At 38.3% G+C, this 22,060-nt stretch overlaps 1 protein-coding gene across 1 annotated transcript; it reads right to left on the bottom strand.

The window, feature by feature from the left end:
- CEACAM18 (CEA cell adhesion molecule 18) lies at positions 1 to 1,339 on the bottom strand. The gene is given in 5 exon segments (XM_067718398.1): positions 1 to 641; positions 644 to 724; positions 727 to 1,141; positions 1,143 to 1,288; positions 1,291 to 1,339. Coding segments are annotated over 5 exon segments (993 nt in total). The 3' UTR covers positions 1 to 339.
- Positions 1,340 to 22,060: the final 20,721 nt, after the last annotated feature.

Below are 22,060 nucleotides of genomic sequence, written 5' to 3' on the forward strand. Positions count from 1 at the left end.
TGATAGGTAATATTTTCCACAATTTTTGCACAGTTGCGTATATATGTGTGTATATATATATGTGTGTATATATATATATACATATATATGTGTGTGTGTGTACACATAAAACTGGAAAACACATACATACATACACACTGTAATATTACATCTATATCAATTAACTAATCTATACTTTTCACAATATGATACTATCAGATGCAGGTTTGCATTATGCATTTCTAACCTGGCAACAAGTTGTGAACATTCTCTGCATCAGTAAATGGCTTTCCCCAGCGTGGTTTCTAACAATGACAGATTCACTCAACATGTGCTGCATCCCATTTAAGCAATTCCCGGTTATTGGGCATGTATAGGTTGTTCCGTTTCTCTGTCCCTGGCAATGTTGAGAAGGGGCATACCTGATGGTCCCATGGTGTCGGATAAGGAAGTGGGGGAGTTGGAACCCTCCTTGCCCATCTGGTCTTGTCTTCTATGTCTGAGGTGGGTGGTCATGTAGCCCAATTTGCCCTGGTAGAGTAATGTCTGATCAGGGTATGAATGAGGAATGCACAGAAGAGGACACTGCCCACTGCTGTCACCATGATGAGAAATACCAGCAAGGATCCTGAGATAGTGAAACCTTTGCTAAAAGCAGTCCTGTGCCAGGGCACCTGGAGTTGGACTTCCTGATATCTGTATCTGCCCATCTGGTCCCAGATCAGATTCAGGAAGGTAATTTTTTCTCTGAGAAGTTCAGGAGGAAGTGGATCCACTGGTACTTGAATCCACAGTGGAAGTGGATCCACTGGTACTTGAATTCTGGTCTGAAATAGGAGATACACTCCATCTCCACCTGGGAGCCCATCTCAGCAGGCAGGATGCCATTGAAGTTACGGCGCTTACTCCTGATCAGCACACTGGAGGGACCATAGGTCAATGTCGGAAAGATTACTTCACTTCTCTCAATAATCTGTGGGAGGATTTCTATCCCACACTGAAGTGGTGAGTTGCAGCTACTGATCCTTTGGATGATGAGTGTCTTGTTGTCTGGGGAGACTGTCATGTGGTCATAGCTGGACACCTGTGTGTAACTCACATACCACTTGACATTGGTGGCACTGGTATGGCAGACAGCAGCCACGGAATCCATGTTTTCTGCCCACGGAGCTAATGTTGACTGAGATGCCTGGGATTTCCAACTCTCGAATCTCAGGCCAGCCAGTTGCTCTCTGGGTCCCGTTGCTGGCTTCTACCCACACAGTGTAGCTCCCTGTATCACTTAATTGAGACCCCCTGATCAGCAGTCACCTGTCATGTACATTCTTTCCCGGCTGTTGAACATGGGCCCATGCCACATGGACCAGCTCCCCCCAGAGGCTGCATCTATGTCTGGAAAGGTCCATGAGCTGCGTACGTCCTCCTGGTGGAGGGGTCTCTCTAGGGACCAGGAAGCCTCTTATGCCCCTTCACAGACCTGCATCAAAATAACTTTTAAATAAGTATAAAATTAAAATTCTAAAGGTTGCTTATTTCTTTCTTAGTATTACATAAAATAAGGGTGTGGCTCACAGTTGATGATGTCTTAGATTTAATGAAGTTCAATATTTCATTTGGGAAGACACTTTTATTGGCCTTTTGGTTATGAACAGGTTGGCACCCCTATCCCTTCAGGCCCCCACCCCCAATATGGGAGGCACAGCTCAACAAAACCACAGGAATTTTCCATTCTTCAACATACATTCAGGCAGCCAAAGGATTGGGGCTCCTGAGAAAGAAAGGTGATGGGACAAAGAGAAAGGGCTCTGTAGGCAAAGGCTTGATGTCAATGAAGAAACAAGCAAGTGCAAGTTTTAAAGCTGAAGTAGTCAGCAGTAGTAGCAACAGCATAATCACACTATCTCTAAGCACCTAAACAAGTCAGGCACCAAGTGCTTTACATTAACTCATTTAATCCTGTAACAACTATATGAATTAGGTACAATTTTTATGTCCACCTCAGAAGTTCAGAAAGGCTAAGTAACTTGTTCAAGGTCACATGGCCAATAAGAATGACCTTAGTTAATTCCCTAGTCAGTTCCATGCAGTAGTGATGTCTAGAAAGCTTTACAGACCAAGATATATGTGGAGGGCATATTACAGCCAAGTGAAGGGTCTATCAGGTGAACACTCACTGTCAACTGCAAAAAATGTGGAGAGTTGAGTTAAGGACAATCCAGGAGCTTATGTCCCTAGCATAAGATTTAGAGAAGACTTAGAAAATTGTGGGTTACATAAGGAGTACAGTCAATTGATAGAGATAATGCCCAAACAAATGGGATTATCACTAGGGTGGAAGGCTGAATGGAAGTGAAGATATTCAAGCAAGGACCTTACCCCTCTAAGGATCTGATAGATTCTTCTCATTAGGATTCAAGCCTGTCCCAATCATCATACTGTTGTCTTAGGGAGATGAGAAAGGAGGATAAAACTTATATGGAAATAAAAAAGTCCCTGAATGTCCAAATAAGTGCTGAGAAAGAACAAAGCAGGGGTCATCACATTTCCTGATTTTAAGCTATACTATAAAGCTATAGTAATCAAAACAGTATGGTACTGGCAAACGCCAGTGAGCCTATAATTGGCCCCAGCCCTTGCTACCTGCTTTGGCCCCCTCTGCCACTACATAGGCACCTGCAGCTGGCCCCTGCAGCCAAATATGTGCACACCACTGGCTCCATCCACCACCACTGCCTGCCCTGCTACCAGTCTTGGAGGTGCCACTTAGGAGCCCAAAAGATCTTGAAGCCACAGAATTCCTGCAGTGCTTGCCAAGGACCACACAGTTGTCAATACTGTGGACCCCAATGTCCTGGAGCCAAAGAGACATCATATACCATTGGACCCAGTGCCACCATGCACCTTTCCACATGGCACTCTGCATCACTAGATCAGGGTCACAGAATAACCAGTATGGGTCCCTATCAGCAGGTAGAAGGCTTCCCTTAACAAAATCAGTCAGTAAAGTCTGGAGGACATGACTGCTTCTTCAAATGTGCAGATACCTATACAACACTACAGGGGTCATGGAGAATCAGGGGAAACATGTCTCCATCAAAAGAATACAGTAAAATTCCAGTATCTGACTGCAAAGAAATGGAAATCCAAGAATTGCCTGACAAAGAATTCAAAATAATTCTTCTATGAATACTCAGAGAGCTACAAGAGAACACAGATGAAAAATTTAATGCTATCAGGAAAACAATACAAGAACAAAATGAGAACCTCAAAAAAGAGATAGAAAACATAAAAAAAGAATGAAACAGAAAATCTGGAGCTGTAGAATACAATGACTGAAATAAAGAATTGAATAGAAAGCTTCAAGAGCAGACTTGAACAAGCAGAAGAGCGAATTGGTGATCCAGAGGACAGATTGATTGAAATTTTACAAACAGAAGAGCAAAAAGAAAAAAGAATGAAAAGGAGTGTAGAAAGCCTACAGAAGTTATGGGACACCATCAAAAGAAATAATGTGTACTAGGGGAGAAAGGAATAGAAAGCTTATTTCAATAAATAATGGCTGAGAAATTCTGAAATATGGGGAGAGATTAGGCCATCAAAGTTCATGAAGCAAATATGTCACCTCAAACTCTCAATCCAAAACGTTTTTCTCTAAGACACATAGTAATAAAAGTGTCTAGGACTTCCCTGATGGTGCAGTGGTTAAGAATCCACCTGCCAATGCAGGGGACACGGGTGTGAGCCCTGGTCCGGGAAGATCCCACATGCTGCAGAGCAACTAAGCCCATGTGCCGCAACTACTGAGCCTGCCCTCTAAAGCCTGTGAGCCACAACTACTGAGCCCATGTGCCACAACTAATGAAGCCCACATTCCTAGAACCCTGCTCTGCAAGGAGAAGCCACTGCAATGAGAAGCCCATACACCACAATGAAGAGTAGCCCCCACTCGCTGCAACTAGAGAAAGCCTGCGCACAGCAATGAAGACCCAACACAGCCAAAAATTAATTAATTAATTACTTTTTTTTTAAGTGTCTAAAAACAAAGGCAAAGAGATAATTTTAAAAGAAGCAAGAGAGGGCTTCCCCGGCAGTCCAGCGGTTAAGACTTCCACTCCAGGGGGCACGGATTTGATCCCTGGTCAGGGAACTAAGACCTCGCATGCTGCACATCATGGCCAAAAAAAAAAAGAAGCAAGAGAAAAAAATATCTCTCATACAAAGGAACCCCCATAAGGCTATCAGTGGATGTCTCAGCAGAGACATTACAGCCCAGGAGAAAATGAGCTAATATATTCAAAGTGCTAAAAGAAATAAACTACCAAACATTGTGGACTAGGAGGACGTGGAATTCGCGTCTCTGCACAACTAGGGCACCTACCAGGCACTGGTGGGGGACCACAGACACCTAAGGGGATGGGAGGAATCCCCAGCGACCAGGTAGGTTGTGGGGTGGGGAGTGACGGGGGAGGAGAAGTGGAGGGGGAACAGGACCAGTGCCCCTGAGGGGCGGCTGGGGGAGAGGAAGGGATCACACGCCCAGAGGGGGAAAGGGGGGCACCATTGGAAGGTCAGAGGATCAGAAGGGAGCATAGCCAACGTTTCCCCTGTGCAGTTGGGCCCTGGGGAGCCTGCTGAGATCCCGGGCCTGATCCTCTGCCAACCAAGGTCCCCTCCAACAGCATGGGTTCTGAGGGAGTGGGAGGGAGGGAAGGGGGAGCAAAAGTAAAGGCCAGACGGACAGGACTGGCACCCCTGGGGGGCGGCGGGTGGAGAGTAGAAGTTCCCACACATGGTGGGACCCACCCACACTTCAGCAGCAAGGGGAGATGCTTGGGAGAGTGGAGGAACGGAAGGGAGCATGGCCAACACTTTCCCTGCTGACTTGGGCACCAGGGAGCCTCTTGGTCTCCTGGGCTTAATACTGTGCCTTCAGAGGCTCCCTCCAGCATTGCAGACCCTAAGCCCTGCCCCTACACCCCCACTCAGAGCCCTACTTCTACAAGCGACACTCAGAGACCACCTCTGAGACCCGCTCCAACCACACTGGGCCTAAACCTCGCCCACAAACGCTCACTCACAGCTTACCTCCAAACTCTGGAGCTCCACTCTCCAAGGCCCCCCTCAGAACTGCCTTTCCCCTGTCACCAGGTCCTAAGCCTAGGTCCCACCCCACTCTTGAATGTCGCCCCGCCTAGGCCCCGCCCCCAAGGCCTTTTCCAGCTGCATGGGTCTTGAGCCTAGTCCCCACGCCCACCCTAAACCCCACCTCGCCTAAGCTCCGCCCCCCACAGCCAAGGCCTTTTCTGGCATTTTTTTTGCTTTCTTCTTTTAGGTTGTGGTTCTGTTTTAACCCATTGTTGCTGATTCATCTATATTATACTTTTTTCTAATAAATCTTTCATTTTTCTAATTTTATTTTATTATTTATAATTTGTTACTGTTCTGCTCCTTTGGGGATGTTCCCCCCTCTCTTGTTTTTACTTTTTTTTTCTTTCTCTTTTCTGTTGTGGTTCTGTTATACCTTGTTGTAGTTCTTTCAATTATATTTATATTTTTCCTAATATATTTTTTATCTTTCTAATTCCTAAAACTTAAAAATTTTTTTAATGTTTATTTTCTTATTGATCATCCATTTTCTACACATCAGTGTACACATGTCAATCTCAACCTGTTAATTCATCACACCCCAACCCCAACCCCCTGCTGCTTTTCCCCCTTGGTGTCCATACGTTTGTTCTCTACTTCTGTGTCTCAATTTCTGCTCTGCCAACCGGTTCATCTGTACCATTTTCTAGGTTCCACATATATGTGTTAATATACGATATTTGCTTTTCTCTTTCTGACTTACGTCACTCTGTATGACAGTCTCTAGATGCATCCACGTCTCTACAAATGACCCAATTTCGTTCCTTTCTATGGCTGAGTAATATTCCACTGTATATATGTACCACATCTTCATTACCATTCGTCTGTCAATGGGCATTTAGGTTGCCTCCATGACCTGGCTATTGTAAATAGTGCTGCAATGAACATTGGGGTGCATGTGTCTTTTTGAATTATGGTTTTCTCTGGGTATATGCCCAGTAGTGGGATTGCTGGTTCATATGGTAATTCTATTTTTAGTTCTTTAAGGAAAGTCCATACCGTTCTCCATAGTGGCTGTATCAATTTACATTCCCACCAACAGTGCAAGAGGGTTCCCTTTTCTCAACACCCTCTCCAGCATTTGTTGTTTGTAGATTTCCTGATGATGCTCATTCTACCTGGTGTCAGGTGATACCTCATTGTAGTTTTGATTTGCATTTCTCTAATAATAAGTGATGTTGAGCAGCTTTTCATATGCTTCTTCACCATCTGTATGTCTTCTCTGGAGAAATGTCTATTTAGATCTTCTGCCCATTTTTGGATTGTGTTGTTTTTTTTAATATTGAGCTGCATGAGCTCCTTATATATTTTGGAGATAAATCCTTTGTCCAATGATTCGCTTGTAATTATTTTCTCCCATTCTGAGGGTTGACTTTTTGTCTTGTTTATGGTTTCCTTTGCTGTGCAAAAGCTTTGAAGTTTCATTAGGTCCCATTTGTTTATTTTTGTTTTTATTTACATTTCTCTAGGAGGTGGGTCAAAAAGGATCTTGCTGTGATTTATGTCAAAGAGTGTTCTTCCTAAGTTTTCCTCTAAGAGTTTTATACTGTCCTGTCTTAAATTTAGGTCTCTAATCCATTTTGAGTTTATTTTTGTGTATGGTGTTAGGGAGTGTTCTAATTTCATTCTTTTACATGTAGCTGTCCAGTTTTCCCAGCACCACTTATTGAAGAGACTGTCTTTTCTCCATTGTATATCCTTGCCTCCTTTGTCATAGATTGTTGACCATAGGTGTGTGGGTTTATCTCTGGGCTTTCTATCCTGTTCTATTGATCTATATTTCTGTTTTTCTGCCAGTACCATATTGTATTGATTACTGTAGCTTTGTAGTATTGTCTGAAGTCAGGGAGTCTGATTCCTCCAGCTCCATTATTTTCCCTCAAGACTGCTTTGGCTATTTGGGGTCTTTTGTGTCTCCATACAAAATTTTAAGATTTTTTGTTCTGGTTCTGTAAAAAATGCCATTGGTAATTTGATAGGGATTGCATTGAATCTGTAGATTGCTTTGGGTAGTATAGTCATTTTCACAATATTGATTCTTCCAATCAAAGAACATGGTATATGTCTCCATCTCTTGGTACCATCTTTAATTTCTTTCATCAGTGTCTTATAGTTTTCTGCATACAGGTCTTTTGTCTCTCTAGGTAGGTTTATTCCTAGGTATTTTATTCTTTTTGTTGTAATGGTAAATGGGAGTGTTTCCCTAATTTCTCTTTCAGATTTTTCATCATTAGTGTATAGGAATGCAAGAGATCTCTGTGCATTAATTTTGTATCCTGCAACTTTACCAAATTCATTGATTAGCTCCAGTAGTTTTCTGGTGGCATCTTTAGGATTCTCTATGTATAGTATCATGTCATCTGCAAACAGTGACAGTTTTAATTCTTTTTTTCCCAGTCTGCAGTCCTTTTATTTCTTTTTCTTCTCAGATTGCTGTTCCAAGGACTTCCAAAACTATGTGGAATAATAGTGGTGAGAGTGGACATCCTTGTTTGTTCCTGATCTTAGAGGAAATGCTTTCAGTTTTGCACCATTGAGAATGATGTTTGCTGTGGGGTTGTTGTATATGGCCTTTATTATGTTGAAGTAGGTTCCCTCTATCCCCACTTTCTGGAGAGTTTTTTATCATAAATGGGTGTTGAATATTGTCAAAAGCTATTTCTGCATCTATTGAGATGATCATATGGTTTTTATTCTTCAATTTGTTAATATGGTGTATCACATTGATTGATTTGCGTATATTGAAGAATCCTTGCATCTCTGGGATAAATCCCACTTGATCATGGTGTATGATCCTTTTAATGTGTTTTTGGATTCTGTTTGCTAGTATTTTGTTGAGGATTTTTGCATCTATATTCATCAGTGATATTGGTCTGTAATTTTGTTTGCAGTGTCTTTGTCTGGTTTTGGTATCAGGGTGATGGTGGCCTCACAGAATGAGTTTGGGAGTTCTTTCCACTGCAACTTTTTGGAAGAGTTTGAGAAGGATGGGTGTTAGCTCTTCTCTAAATCTTTGATAGAATTCACCTGTGAAGCCATCTGGTCCTGGACTTTTGTTTGTTGGAAGATTTTTAGTCACAGTTTCAATTTCATTACTTGTGATTGGTCTGTTCATATTTTCTATTTCTTCCTGGTTCACTCTTGGAAGGTTATACCTTTCTAAGAGTTCATCCATTTCTTCCAGGTTGTCCATTTTACTGGCATAGTGTTGCTTGTAGTAGTCTCTTAGGATGCTTTGTATTTCTGTGGTGTCTCTTGTAACTTCTCCTTTTTCATTTCTAATTTTATTGATTTGAGTCCCATCCCTCTTTTTCTTGATGAGTCTGGCTAATGGTTTATCAATTTTGTTTATCTTCTCAAAGAACCAACTTTTAGTTTTATTGATCTTTGCTATCGTTTTCTTTGTTTCTATTTCATTTATTTCTGCCCTGACCTTTATGATTTCTTTGCTTCTGCTAACTTTGAGTTTTGTTTGTTCTTCTTTCTCTGGTTCCTTTAGGTGTAAGGTTAGATTGTTGATTTGAGGTATTGTTTCTTGAGGTAGCTTGTATATCTATAAACTTCCCTCTTAGCACTGCTTTTTCTGCATCCCATTGTTTTTGGATCATCGTGTTTTCATTGTCATTTGTCTCTAGGTGTTTTCTGATTTCCTCTTTGATCTCTTCAGTGATCTCTTGGTTATTTAGTAACGTATTGTTTAGCCTCCATGTGTTTGTGTTTTTTACGTCTTTTTCCCTGTAATTGATTTCTAATCTCATAGCATTGTGGTCAGAAAAGATGCTTGATATATTTTCAGTTTTCTTAAATTTACTGAGTCTTGATTTGTGATCCAAGGTGTGATCTATCATGGAGAATGTTCCATGCACACTTGAGAAGAAAGTGTAATCTGCTGTTTTTGGATGGAATGTCCTGTAAATATCACTTAAATCTATCTGGTCTATTGTGTCATTTAAAGCTTGTGTTTCCTTATTATTTTCTGTTTGGATGATCTGTCCATTGGTGTAAGTGAGGAGTTAAAGTCCCCCACTATTATTGTGCTATTGTTGATTTCCTCTTTTATAGCTATTAGCAGTTGCCTTATGTATTGTGGTGCTCCTATGTTGGGTGCATATATACCTATAATTGTTATATCTTCTTCTTGATTTAATCCCTTGATCATTATGTAGTGTCCTTCCTTATCTCTTGTAACAGTCTTTATTTTAAAGTCTATTTTATCTGATATGAGTATTGCTACTCCAGCTTTCTTTTCATTTCCATTTGCATGGAATATCTTTTTCCATCCCCTCACTTTCAGTCTGTATGTGTCCCTAGGTCTGAAGTGGGTCTCTTGTAGACAGCACATATATGGGTCTTGTTTTTGTATCCATTCAGCAAGCCTGTGTCTTTTGGTTTGTGCATTTAATCTATTCACATTTAAGGTAATTATCGATATGTATGTTCCTATTCCCATTTTCTTGATTTTGGGGGTTAGCTTTTGTAGGTTCTTTTCTTCTCTTGTGTTTCCCACTTAGAGAAGTACCTTCAGCATTTGCTGTAGAGCTGGTTTGGTGGTGCTGAATTCTCTTAGCTTTTACTTGTCTGTAAAGGTTTTGATTTCTCCATTGAATCTGAATGAGATCCTTGCTGGGTACAGTAATCTTGGTTGTAGGTTCTTCCCTTTCATCACTTTAAGTATATCACGCCACTCCCTTCTGGATTGTAGAGTTTCTGCTGAGAAATCACCTGTTAACCTTATGGGACTTCCCTTGTATGTTATTTGTTGCTTTTCCCTTGCTGCTTTCAATAATTTTTCTTTGTCTTTAATTTTTGCCATTTTGATTACTACGTGTCTCGGTGTGTTTCTCCTTGGGTTTATCCTGTATGGGGCTCTCTGCACTTCCTGGACTTGGGTGGCTATTTCCTTTCCCATGTTAGGGAGGTTTTTGACTATAATCCCTTCAAATATTTTCTAGAGTCCTTTCTCTCTCTCTTCTTCTGGGACCCCTATAATGTAAATGTTGTTGCATTTAATGTTGTCCCAGAGGTCTCTTAGGCTGTCTTTATTTCTTTTCATTCTTTTTTCTGTTCTGCAGCAGTGAATTCCACCTTTCTGTCCTGCAGCAGTGAATTCCACCTTTCTGTCTTCCAGGTCACTTATCCATTCGTCTGCCTCAGTTATTCTGCTATTGATTCCTTCTAGTGTATTTTTCCTTTCAGTTATTGTATTGTTCATCTCTGTTTATTTGTTCTTTAATTCTTCTAGATCTTTGTTAATCATTTCTTGCATCTTCTCGATCTTTGCCTCCATTGTTTTTCCGAGGTCCTGGATCATCTTCACTATCATTATTCTGAATTCTTTTTCTGGAAAGAATCTATCTCCATTTCATTTAGTTGTTTTTCTGGGGTTTTATCTTGTTTCTTCATCTGGTACATAGCCCTCTGCCTTTTCATCTTGTCTATCTTTCTGTGAATGTGGTTTTTGTTTCACAGGCTGCAGGATTGTAGTTCTTCTTGCTTCTGCTCTAATTTTTTACTCTTTGATATTGTAAGCTCCTTTTTTTCCCTTTTGTTTTCTATTGCTGTGCTGCATGGCTTGCAGGATCCTTGTTCCCAGGCTAGGGTCAGGCCTGAGCTCCTGCGGTAGGAGCACTGAGTGCAAACCACTTGTCTAACAGAGAACCTCAGACTCCAGGTAATATTAATCGGAGTGAGGCCTCCTGGAGCTCCCTATAGCAGCAGGAAGACCCAGCTCTACCCAACTGCCTGAAAACTCCAGTGCTGGACACCTCAGGGCAAGCAACCAGTAAGACAGGAATAAAGCCCCGCCCATCAAAAAAAAAAAAATGAAAAGACAATAAAATATGTTACAGACAAAGGAGTAAGGTAAAAACTTACAGGACCAAATAAATGAAGAGGAAATAGGCAACCTACCTGAAAAAGAATTCAGAGTAATGATAGTATAGATGATCCAAAACACTCCAGAAGGAATCAATAGTGAGCTGGAAGATAAAATGGTGGAAATAACTGCCGTGGAGCACAATATAGGAAAAAGAATGAAAACAATTGAGGACAGTCTCAGAGACCTCTGGGACAACATTAAACACATCAACATTCGAATTATAGGGGTCCCAGAATAAGAAGAGAAAAAGAAAGGGTCTGAGAAAGTATTTGAAGAAATTATACTTGAAAACTTCCCTAACATGGGAAAGGAAACAGCCATCCAAGTGCAGGAAGTGCAGAGACTCTCATACAGGATAAACCCTGGTAGAAACACACCAAGACACATATTAATCAAACTAACAAAAATTAAATTTAAAGAAAAAATATTAAAAGCAGCAAGGGAAAATCAACAAATAACATACAAGGGAATCCCCATAAGGTTATCAGATGATTTCTCAGCAGAAACTCTATAGGCCAGAAGGGAGTAGCAGGATATATTTAAAGTGATGAAAGGGAAAAACCTACAACCAAGATTACTCTACCCAACAAGGATCTCATTCAGATTCAATGGAGAAATCGAAAGATTTACAGACAAGCAAAAGCTATGCAAATTCAGCACCACCAAACCAGCTTTACAACAAATGCTAAAGGAATTTTTCTAAGCAGGAAACACAACAGAAGGAAAAGACCCACAAAAACAAGCCCAAATCAATTAAGAAAATGGTAATAGGAACTTATATATCAATAATCACCTTGAATGTAAGTGGATTAAATGCTCCAACCAAAAGACACAGACTGGCTGAATGGATAGAAAAACAAGACCATTATATATGCTGTCTACGAGATACCCACTTCAGACCTTGGGACACATACAGACTGAAAGTGAGAGGATGGAAAAAGATATTCCATGCAAATGGAAATCAAAAGAAAGCTGGAGTAGCAATACTCATACCAGATAAAATAGACTTTAAAAACTGTTACAAGAGATAAGGAAGGACACTACATGATGATCAAAGTATCAATCCTAGAAGAAAACATAACAATTATAAATATTTACACACCCAACATAGGAACACCTCAATACATAAGGCAAATGTTAACAGTGATAAAAGGGGAAAACAACAGTAGCACAATAATACTGGGGGACTCTAACACTCCACTTACACCAACAGAAAGATCATCCAGACAGAAAATTAATAATAAGCAGAAGCTTTAAATGACACAATAGACCAGGTAGATTTAATTGATTTTTATAGGACATTCTACCCAAAAGTGGAAAGATACACTTTTGTCTCAAGTACACATGGAACGTTCTCCAGAATAGATCACATCTTGGGTCAGAAATCAAGCCTTGGAAAATTTAAGAAAACTGAAATTGTATCAAGCATCTTTACTGACCAGAACGCTATGAGATTAGAAATCAATTACAGAAAAAAAAAAAAAAAACCTATAAAACACACAAACATATGGAGGCTAAACAGTGCACTACTAAATAACCAAGAGGTCACTGAAGAAATCAAAAAATACCTAGAAACAGGGCTTCCCTGGTGGTGCAGTGGTTGAGAGTCTGCCTGCCGATGCAGGGGACACGGGTTCGTGCCCCGGTCCAGGAAGATCCCACATGCCGCAGAGCAGCTGGGCCTGTGAGCCATGGCTGCTGAGCCTGCGCACCTGGAGCCTGTGCTCTGCAACGGGAGAGGCCACAACAGTGAGAGGCCCGCATACCGCAAAAAGAAAACAAAACAAAAAAAACCTAGAAACAAATGACAATGAAAACGCAACCATCCAAAACCTATCAGACACAGCAAAGCAGTTGTAAGAGAGAACTTTATAGCAATTCAAGCCCACCTCAAGAAACAAGAAAATTCTCAAATAAACAATCTAACTTTACACCTAAAGCAACTAGAAAAAGAAGAACAAACAAAACCTAAAGTTAGTAGAAGGAAAGAAATCATAAAGATCAGAGCAGAAATAAATGAAATAGAAACATAGAAAACAATAGCCAGGATCAATACAACTAAAACTTGGTTCTTTGAGAAGATAAACAAAATTGATAAACCTTAGCCAAGCTCATCAAGAAAAAAAGGGAGAGGACTCAAATCAATAAAATTAGAAATGAAAAAGGAGAGATTACAACTGACACCACAGAAATGCAAAGGATATTAAGAGACTACTACAAGCAACTCTATGCCAATAAAATGGACAACCTGGAAGAAATGGATGAACTCTTAGAAAGGTATAACCTTCCAAGACTGAACCAGGAAGAATTAGAAAATATAAACAGATCAATCACAGGTAATAAAATTGAAACTGTAATTTAAAATCTTCCAACAAACAAAAGTCCAGGACCAGATGGCTTCATAGGCAAATACTATCAAACATTTAGAGAAGAGTTAACACTTATGCTTTTCAAACTCTTCCAAAAAACTGCAGAGGGAGGAACACTTCCAAACTTGTTCTATGAGGCCATCATCACCCTGATACAAAACCAGACAAAGATACTACAAAAAAAGAAAATACAGACCAATATCACTGATGAACATAGATGCAAAACTCCTCAACAAAATACTAGCAAACAGACTCCAACAACACATTAAAAGGATCATACACTATGGTCGAGTGGGATTTATCCCAGGGATGCAAAAATTCTTCAGTATACGCAAAACAATCAATGTGATATACCATATTAACAAATTAAAGAATAAAAATCATATGGTCATCTCAATAGATGCAGGAAAAGCTTTTGACAAAATTCAACACCCATTTATGATAAAAACTCTCCAGAAAGTGGGCACAGAGGGAACCTACCTCAGTAATAAAGGCCATATATGACAAACCCACAGCAAACATCATTCTCAATCGTGAAAAATGGATGTCCACACTTGCCATTCTCATTCAACATAGTTTTGGGAGTCCTAGCCATGGAAATCAGAGAAGAAAAAGCAATAAAAGGAACACAAATTGGAAAAGAAGTAGTAAAAGTGTCATTGTTTGCAGATGACATAATACTATACATAGAAAATCCTAAAGATGCCACCAGAAAACTACTAGAACTAATTAATGAATTTGGTAAGTTTGCAGGATACAAAATTTATGTACAGAAATCTCTTGCATTCCTATACACTAAAAACAAAAGATCAGAAAGGGAAATTAAGAAAACAAACCCATTTACCATCGCAACGAAAAGAATAAAATACCTAGGAATAAACCTACCTAAGGAGGCAAAAGACCTGTACTCAGAAAACTATAAAATACTGATGAAAGAAATCAAAGATGACATAAACAGATGGAGAGATATACCATGCTCCTGGATTGGAAGAATCAATATTGTGAAAATGAGTATACTACCCAAAGCAATCTACAGGTTCAATGCAATCCCTATCAAATTACCAATGGCATTTTTCAGAGAATTAGAACAAAAAATTATACAATTTGTATGGAGACACAAAAGACCCCAAATAGCCCAAGCAATCTTGAGAAAAAAAACAGAGCTGGAGGAATCAGGCTCCCCAACTTCAAACTATACTACAAAGCTACGGTAATCAAGACAGTATGGTACTGGCACAAAAACAGAAATACAGACCAATGGTACAGGATAGATAGCCCAGAGATAAACCCATGCACCTGTGGTCACCTAAACTATGACAAAGGAGGCAAGAATATACAATGGAGAAAAGACAGTCTCTTCAGTAAGTGGTGCTGGGAAAACTGGACAGCTACATGTAAAAGAATTAAATCAGCACACTAACACCATACACAAAAATAATCTCAAAATGGATTAGAGACCTAAATGTAAGACCAGACACTATAAAACTCTTAGAGGAACACATAGGAAAAACACTCTTTGATAAAAATCACAGAAAGATCTTTTATGACCCACCTCTTAGAATAATGAAAATAAACACAAAAATAAGTGAATGGGACCTAATTAAACTTAAAAGCTTTTGCACAGCGAAGGAAACCATAAACAAGATGAAAAGACAATCCACAGAATGGGAGAAAATATTTGCAAACGAAACAACAAAGGATTGATCTCCAAAATATATAAACAGCCCATGCAGCTCAATATCAAAAGAACAAACAACCCAATCAAAAGATGAGCAGAAGATCTAAACAGACATTTCTCCAAAGAAGACATACAGATCGCCAAAAGGCACGTGAAAAGATGCTCAACATCACTAATTTTCAGAGAAATGCAGACCAAAACTAAAATGAGGTTATCACTTCATAGTCAGAATGGCCATCATCAGAAAATCTACAAACAATAAATGCTGGAGAGGGTGCAGAGAAAAGGAAACCCTCTTTCACTGTTGGTGGGAATGTAAATTGATACAGCCACTGTGGAGAACAGTATGGAGGTTCCTTAAGAACGTAAAAATAGAACTATCATATGATCCATCAATCCTACTACTGGGCATACACCCTGAGAAAACCATAATTCAAAAAGACACAAGTACCCCAATGTTCATTGCAGCACTATTTACAATAGCCAGGACGTGGAAACAACCTAAATGTCCATCAAGAGATGAATGGATGAAGAAGGTGTGTTACATATATATAGTGGAATATTACTCAGCCACGAAAAGAAATGAAACTGGGTCATTCATGTAGATGTGAATGGACCTAGAGTCTGTCATACAGTGAAGTAAGTCAGAAAGAGAAAAACAAATATCGTATATTAATGCATATATGTGGAATCTAGAAAAATGGTACAGATGAACCTATTTGCAGGGCAGGAATAGAAAGGCAGACATAGAGAACTGACATGTGGACACGGGGTGGGAAGGGGAGGGTGGGACGAATTGGGAGATTAAGTTTGACATAAATACACTACCATGTGTAAAACAGATAGCTAGTGAGAACCTGCTGTATAGCACAGGGAGCTCAGCTCTGTGCTATGTGATGGCCTAGTTGGGTGGGATGGTGAAAGTCCAAGAGGGAGGGGATGTGTGTATGCATATGGCTGATTCACTTTGCTGTGCAGCAGAAACTAACACAACATTGTAAAGCAATACTCCAACAACAAAAAAAAAAGAAAATGCCAACCAAGAATACTTAACCCAGCAAAACTGTCCTTCAGAACTGAAGGCAAAATTAAAACTTTCCCTAATAATCAAAAGTAGAGGGAATTCATCACCACTAAATCTACCTTACAAGAAATGCTAAAAGGAGTCCTTCAAGCTGAAAGAAAAGGATGCTTATTAGTAACATGAAAACATACAACACACTGGTAAAGGTTAACAAATAATCAGATTCAGAATACCCTAATACTGTAAAATGGTGATGTGCTAACTACTTAACTGTAGAATAAATGTTAAAGGACAAAAGTATTAAAAATAACTATAAGTTAACAATTTGTTAATGGATATACAATTAAAATATGTAAATGGTGACATCAAAAACATAAAAGGGGGGAGTAAAAGAATATTTTATATATGATATGTTATAGGTGATATAAGTTTAACTGTTTTCACCATAAAATAGACTATTAAATCTATTAGATGTTTTATGTAAACCTCATGGTAACCACAAAGCAAAAGTCTACAATACATACACAAAAGATAAAGAAAAGGAAACCATACTACCACTACAGAAAAACATCAACTTACAAAAGAAGATAGCAAGAGAGGAAGAAAATATATGAAACTATAAAACAGCCAGAAAACAATAAGATGGTATTAAGCAAGTTCTCACCTATCAATTATTCTAAATGTCAATGGATTGCCTTCTCCAATTGAAAGGCATAGAGCAGCGGGATAGATTAAGAAACAAGAGCCAACAATATGCTGCTTACAAAAGACTCAGCTCCAAGAACACACATAGATTCAAAGTAAAGGGATGGCAAAAGGCATTCCATGCAAGTGGAAACCAAAATAGAAAAGGGGTAGCTATAGTAACATCAGAAAAAATAAGTTTTAGGCCAAAAATGGTAACAAGACAAAGACGGTCATTATATGATGCTAAGAGGGTCAGTTCAGCAAGAGGGTATAACAATTATAAATATATATGCACTCAAAATCGGAGTACCTAAATATATATTAAGCAAATACTATCAGATCTGAAGGGAGAAACAGACAACAATACAGTTTAATAGGGGGACTTCGATACCCCACTTTCAACAATGGTTAGATCATCTAGACAGAAAAATCAACAAGTAAATGTTGGACTTGATCATACTTTAGACCAACTGGACCTAACAAACATAAAACATTCCATTGAACAGTAGCAGAATACACATAATTCTCAAGCAGAAATTGAACATTCTACAGAGTAGATCACATGATAGGTCACAAAACAACATTTAACAAATATCAGAAGATTAAAATCATACAAAGTATCTTTTTTGACCACAATGGTGTAAAAGTGGAAGTCATTAACAGAGAAAAGCTGAAAATCCACAAATATGTGGCGATTAAACAACATGCTCCTGAACAACCAATGGATCAAAGAAGAAATCTAAAGGGAAATCAAGTAATATCATGAAAAAAAGTGAAAACTGAAGCACAACATATCAAACCTATGAAATGTTGCAGAAGCAGTTCTAAGGGGGCAGTTTATAGCAATAAAAGCCTGTATTAAGACACAAGGAAGATCTCAAAAAAACAGCCTCACTTTACACCTCAAGGAACTAGAAAAAGAACTAAACCCAAAGTTAGAAGAAGGAAAGAAACAACAAAGATTGAAGTGCAAATAAATGAAAGAGAAGAAAAAACAATAGAAAAGATAAATGAACTAAGCTGGTTTTTTGAAAACATAAACAAAATAGACAAACCTTTAGCTGGACTTACCCAGAAATAAGAGAAAGGACTCAAATTTAAAAAAGAAAAAGAAATGATAGAGGAGACGTTACAGCTGATACCACAGAGCTACAGATCATAAGAGACTACTATGAATACTTATACAATCAACAAATTGGACAACATAGAAGAAATATATAAATTCCTAGAAACATACAACCTTGATGACTGAATATGAAGAAACAGAAAATCTGCACAAACAAGTTACTAGTAGGAAACTGAATCATTAAAAACCTCTCAATAGGGCTTCCCTGGTGGTGCAGAGGTTGGGAGTTCGCCTGCCTGCCGATGCAGGGAACACGGGTTCGCGCCCTGGTCCGGGAAGATCCCATATGCCGCGGAGCGGCTGGGCCCGTGAGCCATGGCCGCTGGGCCTGCGCGTCCGGAGCCTGTGCTCTGCAATGGGAGGGGCCACAGCAGTGAGAGGCCAGCGTACCGCAAAAAAAAATAAAAAAAAAATAAATAAATAAAAAAATAATAAACTCTCAATAAAGAAAAGTCTAGGACCAGATGGCTTCACTGGTGAATTCTACCAAACATTTAAGAAAGAATTAATACCAATCCTTCTCAAACTCTTCCAAGAAACTGAAGAGGATGGAACACTTTCAAACTCATTTTTACAAGGCCAGCATTATCCTGATACCAAAACAAGTTGAGGACGCTGCAAGAAAATCGAAGGCCAATATCCCTGATGAACATAGATGCAAAAATTGTCAACAAAATATTAGCAAACCAAATTCAACTGTACATTAAAAGGAACAGACACCATGATCAAGTGAGATTTACTCCAGGGATGCAGGGATGATTCAACATCTATAAATCAATCAATGTGATACACCACATTAACAAAATGAAAGGTAAAAGTCATATGATCATATTTGCTGAGTTTGTCTTATTAGCTATAGTGGCTTTCTTGTGGATTCTTTTGGATTTCCTATGTATAGGATGTTTTATGCACATAGATACAGTTTTGGTTCTTTCCAATTTTCATGTTTCTTTCTCTTTCCTGTCTCATTGCTCTGGCTAAAACCTCCATCACAATGTTGAATAGCAGCAGTAGAAGTGGGAATTCTTTTCATGTGCTTTTTAACCAACTGTATGTCTTCTTTGGAGAAATGTGTCTATTTAGATCTTCCACCCATTTCTTGATTGGGTTGTTTTTCTGATATTGAGCTGCATGAGCTGTTTGTATATCTTAGTGATTAATCCCTTGTTGGTTGCTTCATTTGCAAATATTTTCTCCCATTCTGAGGGTTGTCTTTTCACATTGTTTATGGTCTCCTTTGCTGTGCAAAAGCTTTTAAGTTTAATTATGTCCCATTTATATATTTTTATTTTCATTACTCTAGGAGGTGGTTCAAAAAAGGTCTTACTGTGATTTATGTCAGAGAGTGTTCTGCCTGTTTTCCTCTAAGAGTTTTATAGTATCCAGCCTTAAAAAGATGCTCAACATCACTAATTATTAGAGAAATGCAAATCAAAACTACAATAAGGTATCACCTCATACCAGTCAGAATGGCCATCATCAAAAAATCTACAAACAACAAATGCTGGAGGGCATGGAGAAAAGGGAACCCTCTTGCACTGTTGGTGGGAATATAAATTGATACAGCCACTATGGAGAACAGTATGGAGGTTCCTTAAAAAACTAAAAATAGGATTACCATATGACCCAGCAATCCCACTCCTGGGCATATACCTGGAGAAAACTATAATTCGAAAAGATGCACGTACCCCAATGTTCATTGCAGCACTATTTACAATAGCCAAGACAGGGAAGCAACTTAAATGTCTATTGACAGACGAATGGATAAAGAAAATGTGGTACATATATACAGTGGAATACTACTCTGCCATAAAAAAGAACAAAATAGTGCCATTTGCAGCAACACAGATGGACCTAAAGATTGTCACAATGAGTGAAGTAAGTCAGACAAAGACAAATATCACATGATATTGCTTACATGTGAAATCTTAAAAAGGGTACAAATGAACTTATTTACAAAACAGGAACAGAGTCACAGATGTAGAAAACTTATGGTTGCCAGGGGTAAGGAGGAAGAGGGGTAAATTGGGAGATTCGGAATGACATATACACACTAGCATATATAAAACAGATAACTAATAAGGACCTACTATATAGCACAGGGAACTGTACTCTGTAATGGCCTATATGGGAAAAGAATCTTTAAAAAGTAGTGGCTATATGTATATGTATAACTGATTCACTTTGCTGTACACCTGAAACTAACACAACATTGTAAATCAACTAAACTCCAATAAAAAATTTAAAAAAAAAAAACCTATAAGGGAAAAGAATCTGACAAAGGGTATATATATATATATATATATATATATATAAAAAACTGAATCACTCTGCTGTATAATGGAAACTAATACAACATTGTAAATCAATTACACTTCAATAAAATTAAAAATTAAAAAATAAACTAGGGTCATTTCATAGGAAAGTTCAATGTAACTGCAAAATGATGGGAGAAGGAAACATGTCCTTCTTATTATTTTACATGTAATAAGATTGGGACTCAAATAAAACAGATTAAAAACAAACAAACCTCAGCATACAGTGATAGATGGAATTTCCTCAATTTGATAAGGAGTATTCTGCAACAAAAATCTATAGTTAACATCATACTTAATGCTGTAAGACTGAATTTCACGCCCCACCCTCAATATTGGAATCAAGGCAAGGATTTCTTCTCTCACCGTTCTTTTTTAACACTGTATTGAGTGAAGTCCTTGCTAGTACAATAAGGCAAGGATAAGAAATAAAAGGCATACAGATTGTAAACTAATAAAACATTAAGGAGGTGGCGGCAGGGTGGGGGAGGACGCCTCAACAATAAGAGGATAAAATAGATTCCTTAATAATACAAAAGGAAAATATTTGACTGTGGTAAAAAGAATAATTGTTCCAGTCCAGCCTAGAGCTTCATTATGTTTCTCATACTTTTCATTCCAGAGAGTTTGTTTTGTATGTTAGAATACTCATTATTATAATTGTAATCTTTGAGCAATAAATACTACTAATAACTAAGTGGGTTAAACAGCACAAAAGAATAACTTTAAAAAAGTACATGCATAGGGAGGGTGGAAGGGAGACACAAGAAGGAAGAGATATGGGGATATATGTATATGTACAGCTGATTCACTTTGTTATAAAGCAGCTTTGTTATAAAGCACTTTGTTAAAGCAGCAAATATATTCACTTTGTTATATAACACACCATTGTAGAGCAATTATACTCCAATAAAGATGTTAAAATAAATTAATTAAATAAAATATACTGTGAATACATTCCAAAAAAAGTGTGTGCATATAGATACTATAAATATACCTCCAAATGTAAAAACAAGGCATATAACAGTAGTAAGAGAGAAACAAAACAAAAAAATACCAGCCACACACACAAAAAAGTTTAACTAAAATGAGATTAGTTTATAAAAAATGTTTTAAAGGCTAAAAAGATAGAAAATGCTAGTGAAACTTCAAGAAAATAAGGCATCAAACCAAAACCAGAAGGCTGAATGGAAATAACTTTTTTTTTTTACATTTTTTTCTTTTCTTCTTTTTCTTTCTTGGCCACGCCGGGCGGCATGTGGGATCTTAGTTCCCTGGGATCGAACCCATGCCCCCTGCAGTGGAAGCACAGAGTCTTAACCACTGGACCACCAGCGAATTCCCAAAATAATAACTGTAAAGGAATTTCAAAGAATAATAGACACATGTTTTAGGGAAGAACACACTAAATTCGGCAGTGTGAGTGACTACCTGTATCTTAAGCATATTTTGAATGCAGAATCAAACAAATTTGATTAATACTTTTGTATGAAGTTATGTAAAGAGCTTAATTTCTCCAAATTTAAAGGATAAACAACCAGGTTGGGTGGGAGGAAAGTAAAAATTAAATATATTGCTGAGACATTTCTACAGTAAGAATTGGAGAATTAAGTGCAATTACCACAGTTTAGAAAGTCAAGTAGTTTTCCATTGGAATTCTTATCTCAGGAAAAACATTTCTAATAGTACTTTTAGGAAGAAACACAGATGTCATGCCATACCGACCATTATTTTTTAAAGTATTTCTGAAATTTAAAGACGTGAATTTACTTTGGCTAAATTTCTAAGTCATGTGTATTTAAAATTTTTATTTCATCATGATATAAACTGCCTCAAGCTGTGTGATCATTTCCACTGAT

This window comes from Pseudorca crassidens, chromosome 20 (genome assembly GCF_039906515.1).
Source record: "Pseudorca crassidens isolate mPseCra1 chromosome 20, mPseCra1.hap1, whole genome shotgun sequence".
Lineage (NCBI taxonomy): Eukaryota > Metazoa > Chordata > Mammalia > Artiodactyla > Delphinidae > Pseudorca > Pseudorca crassidens.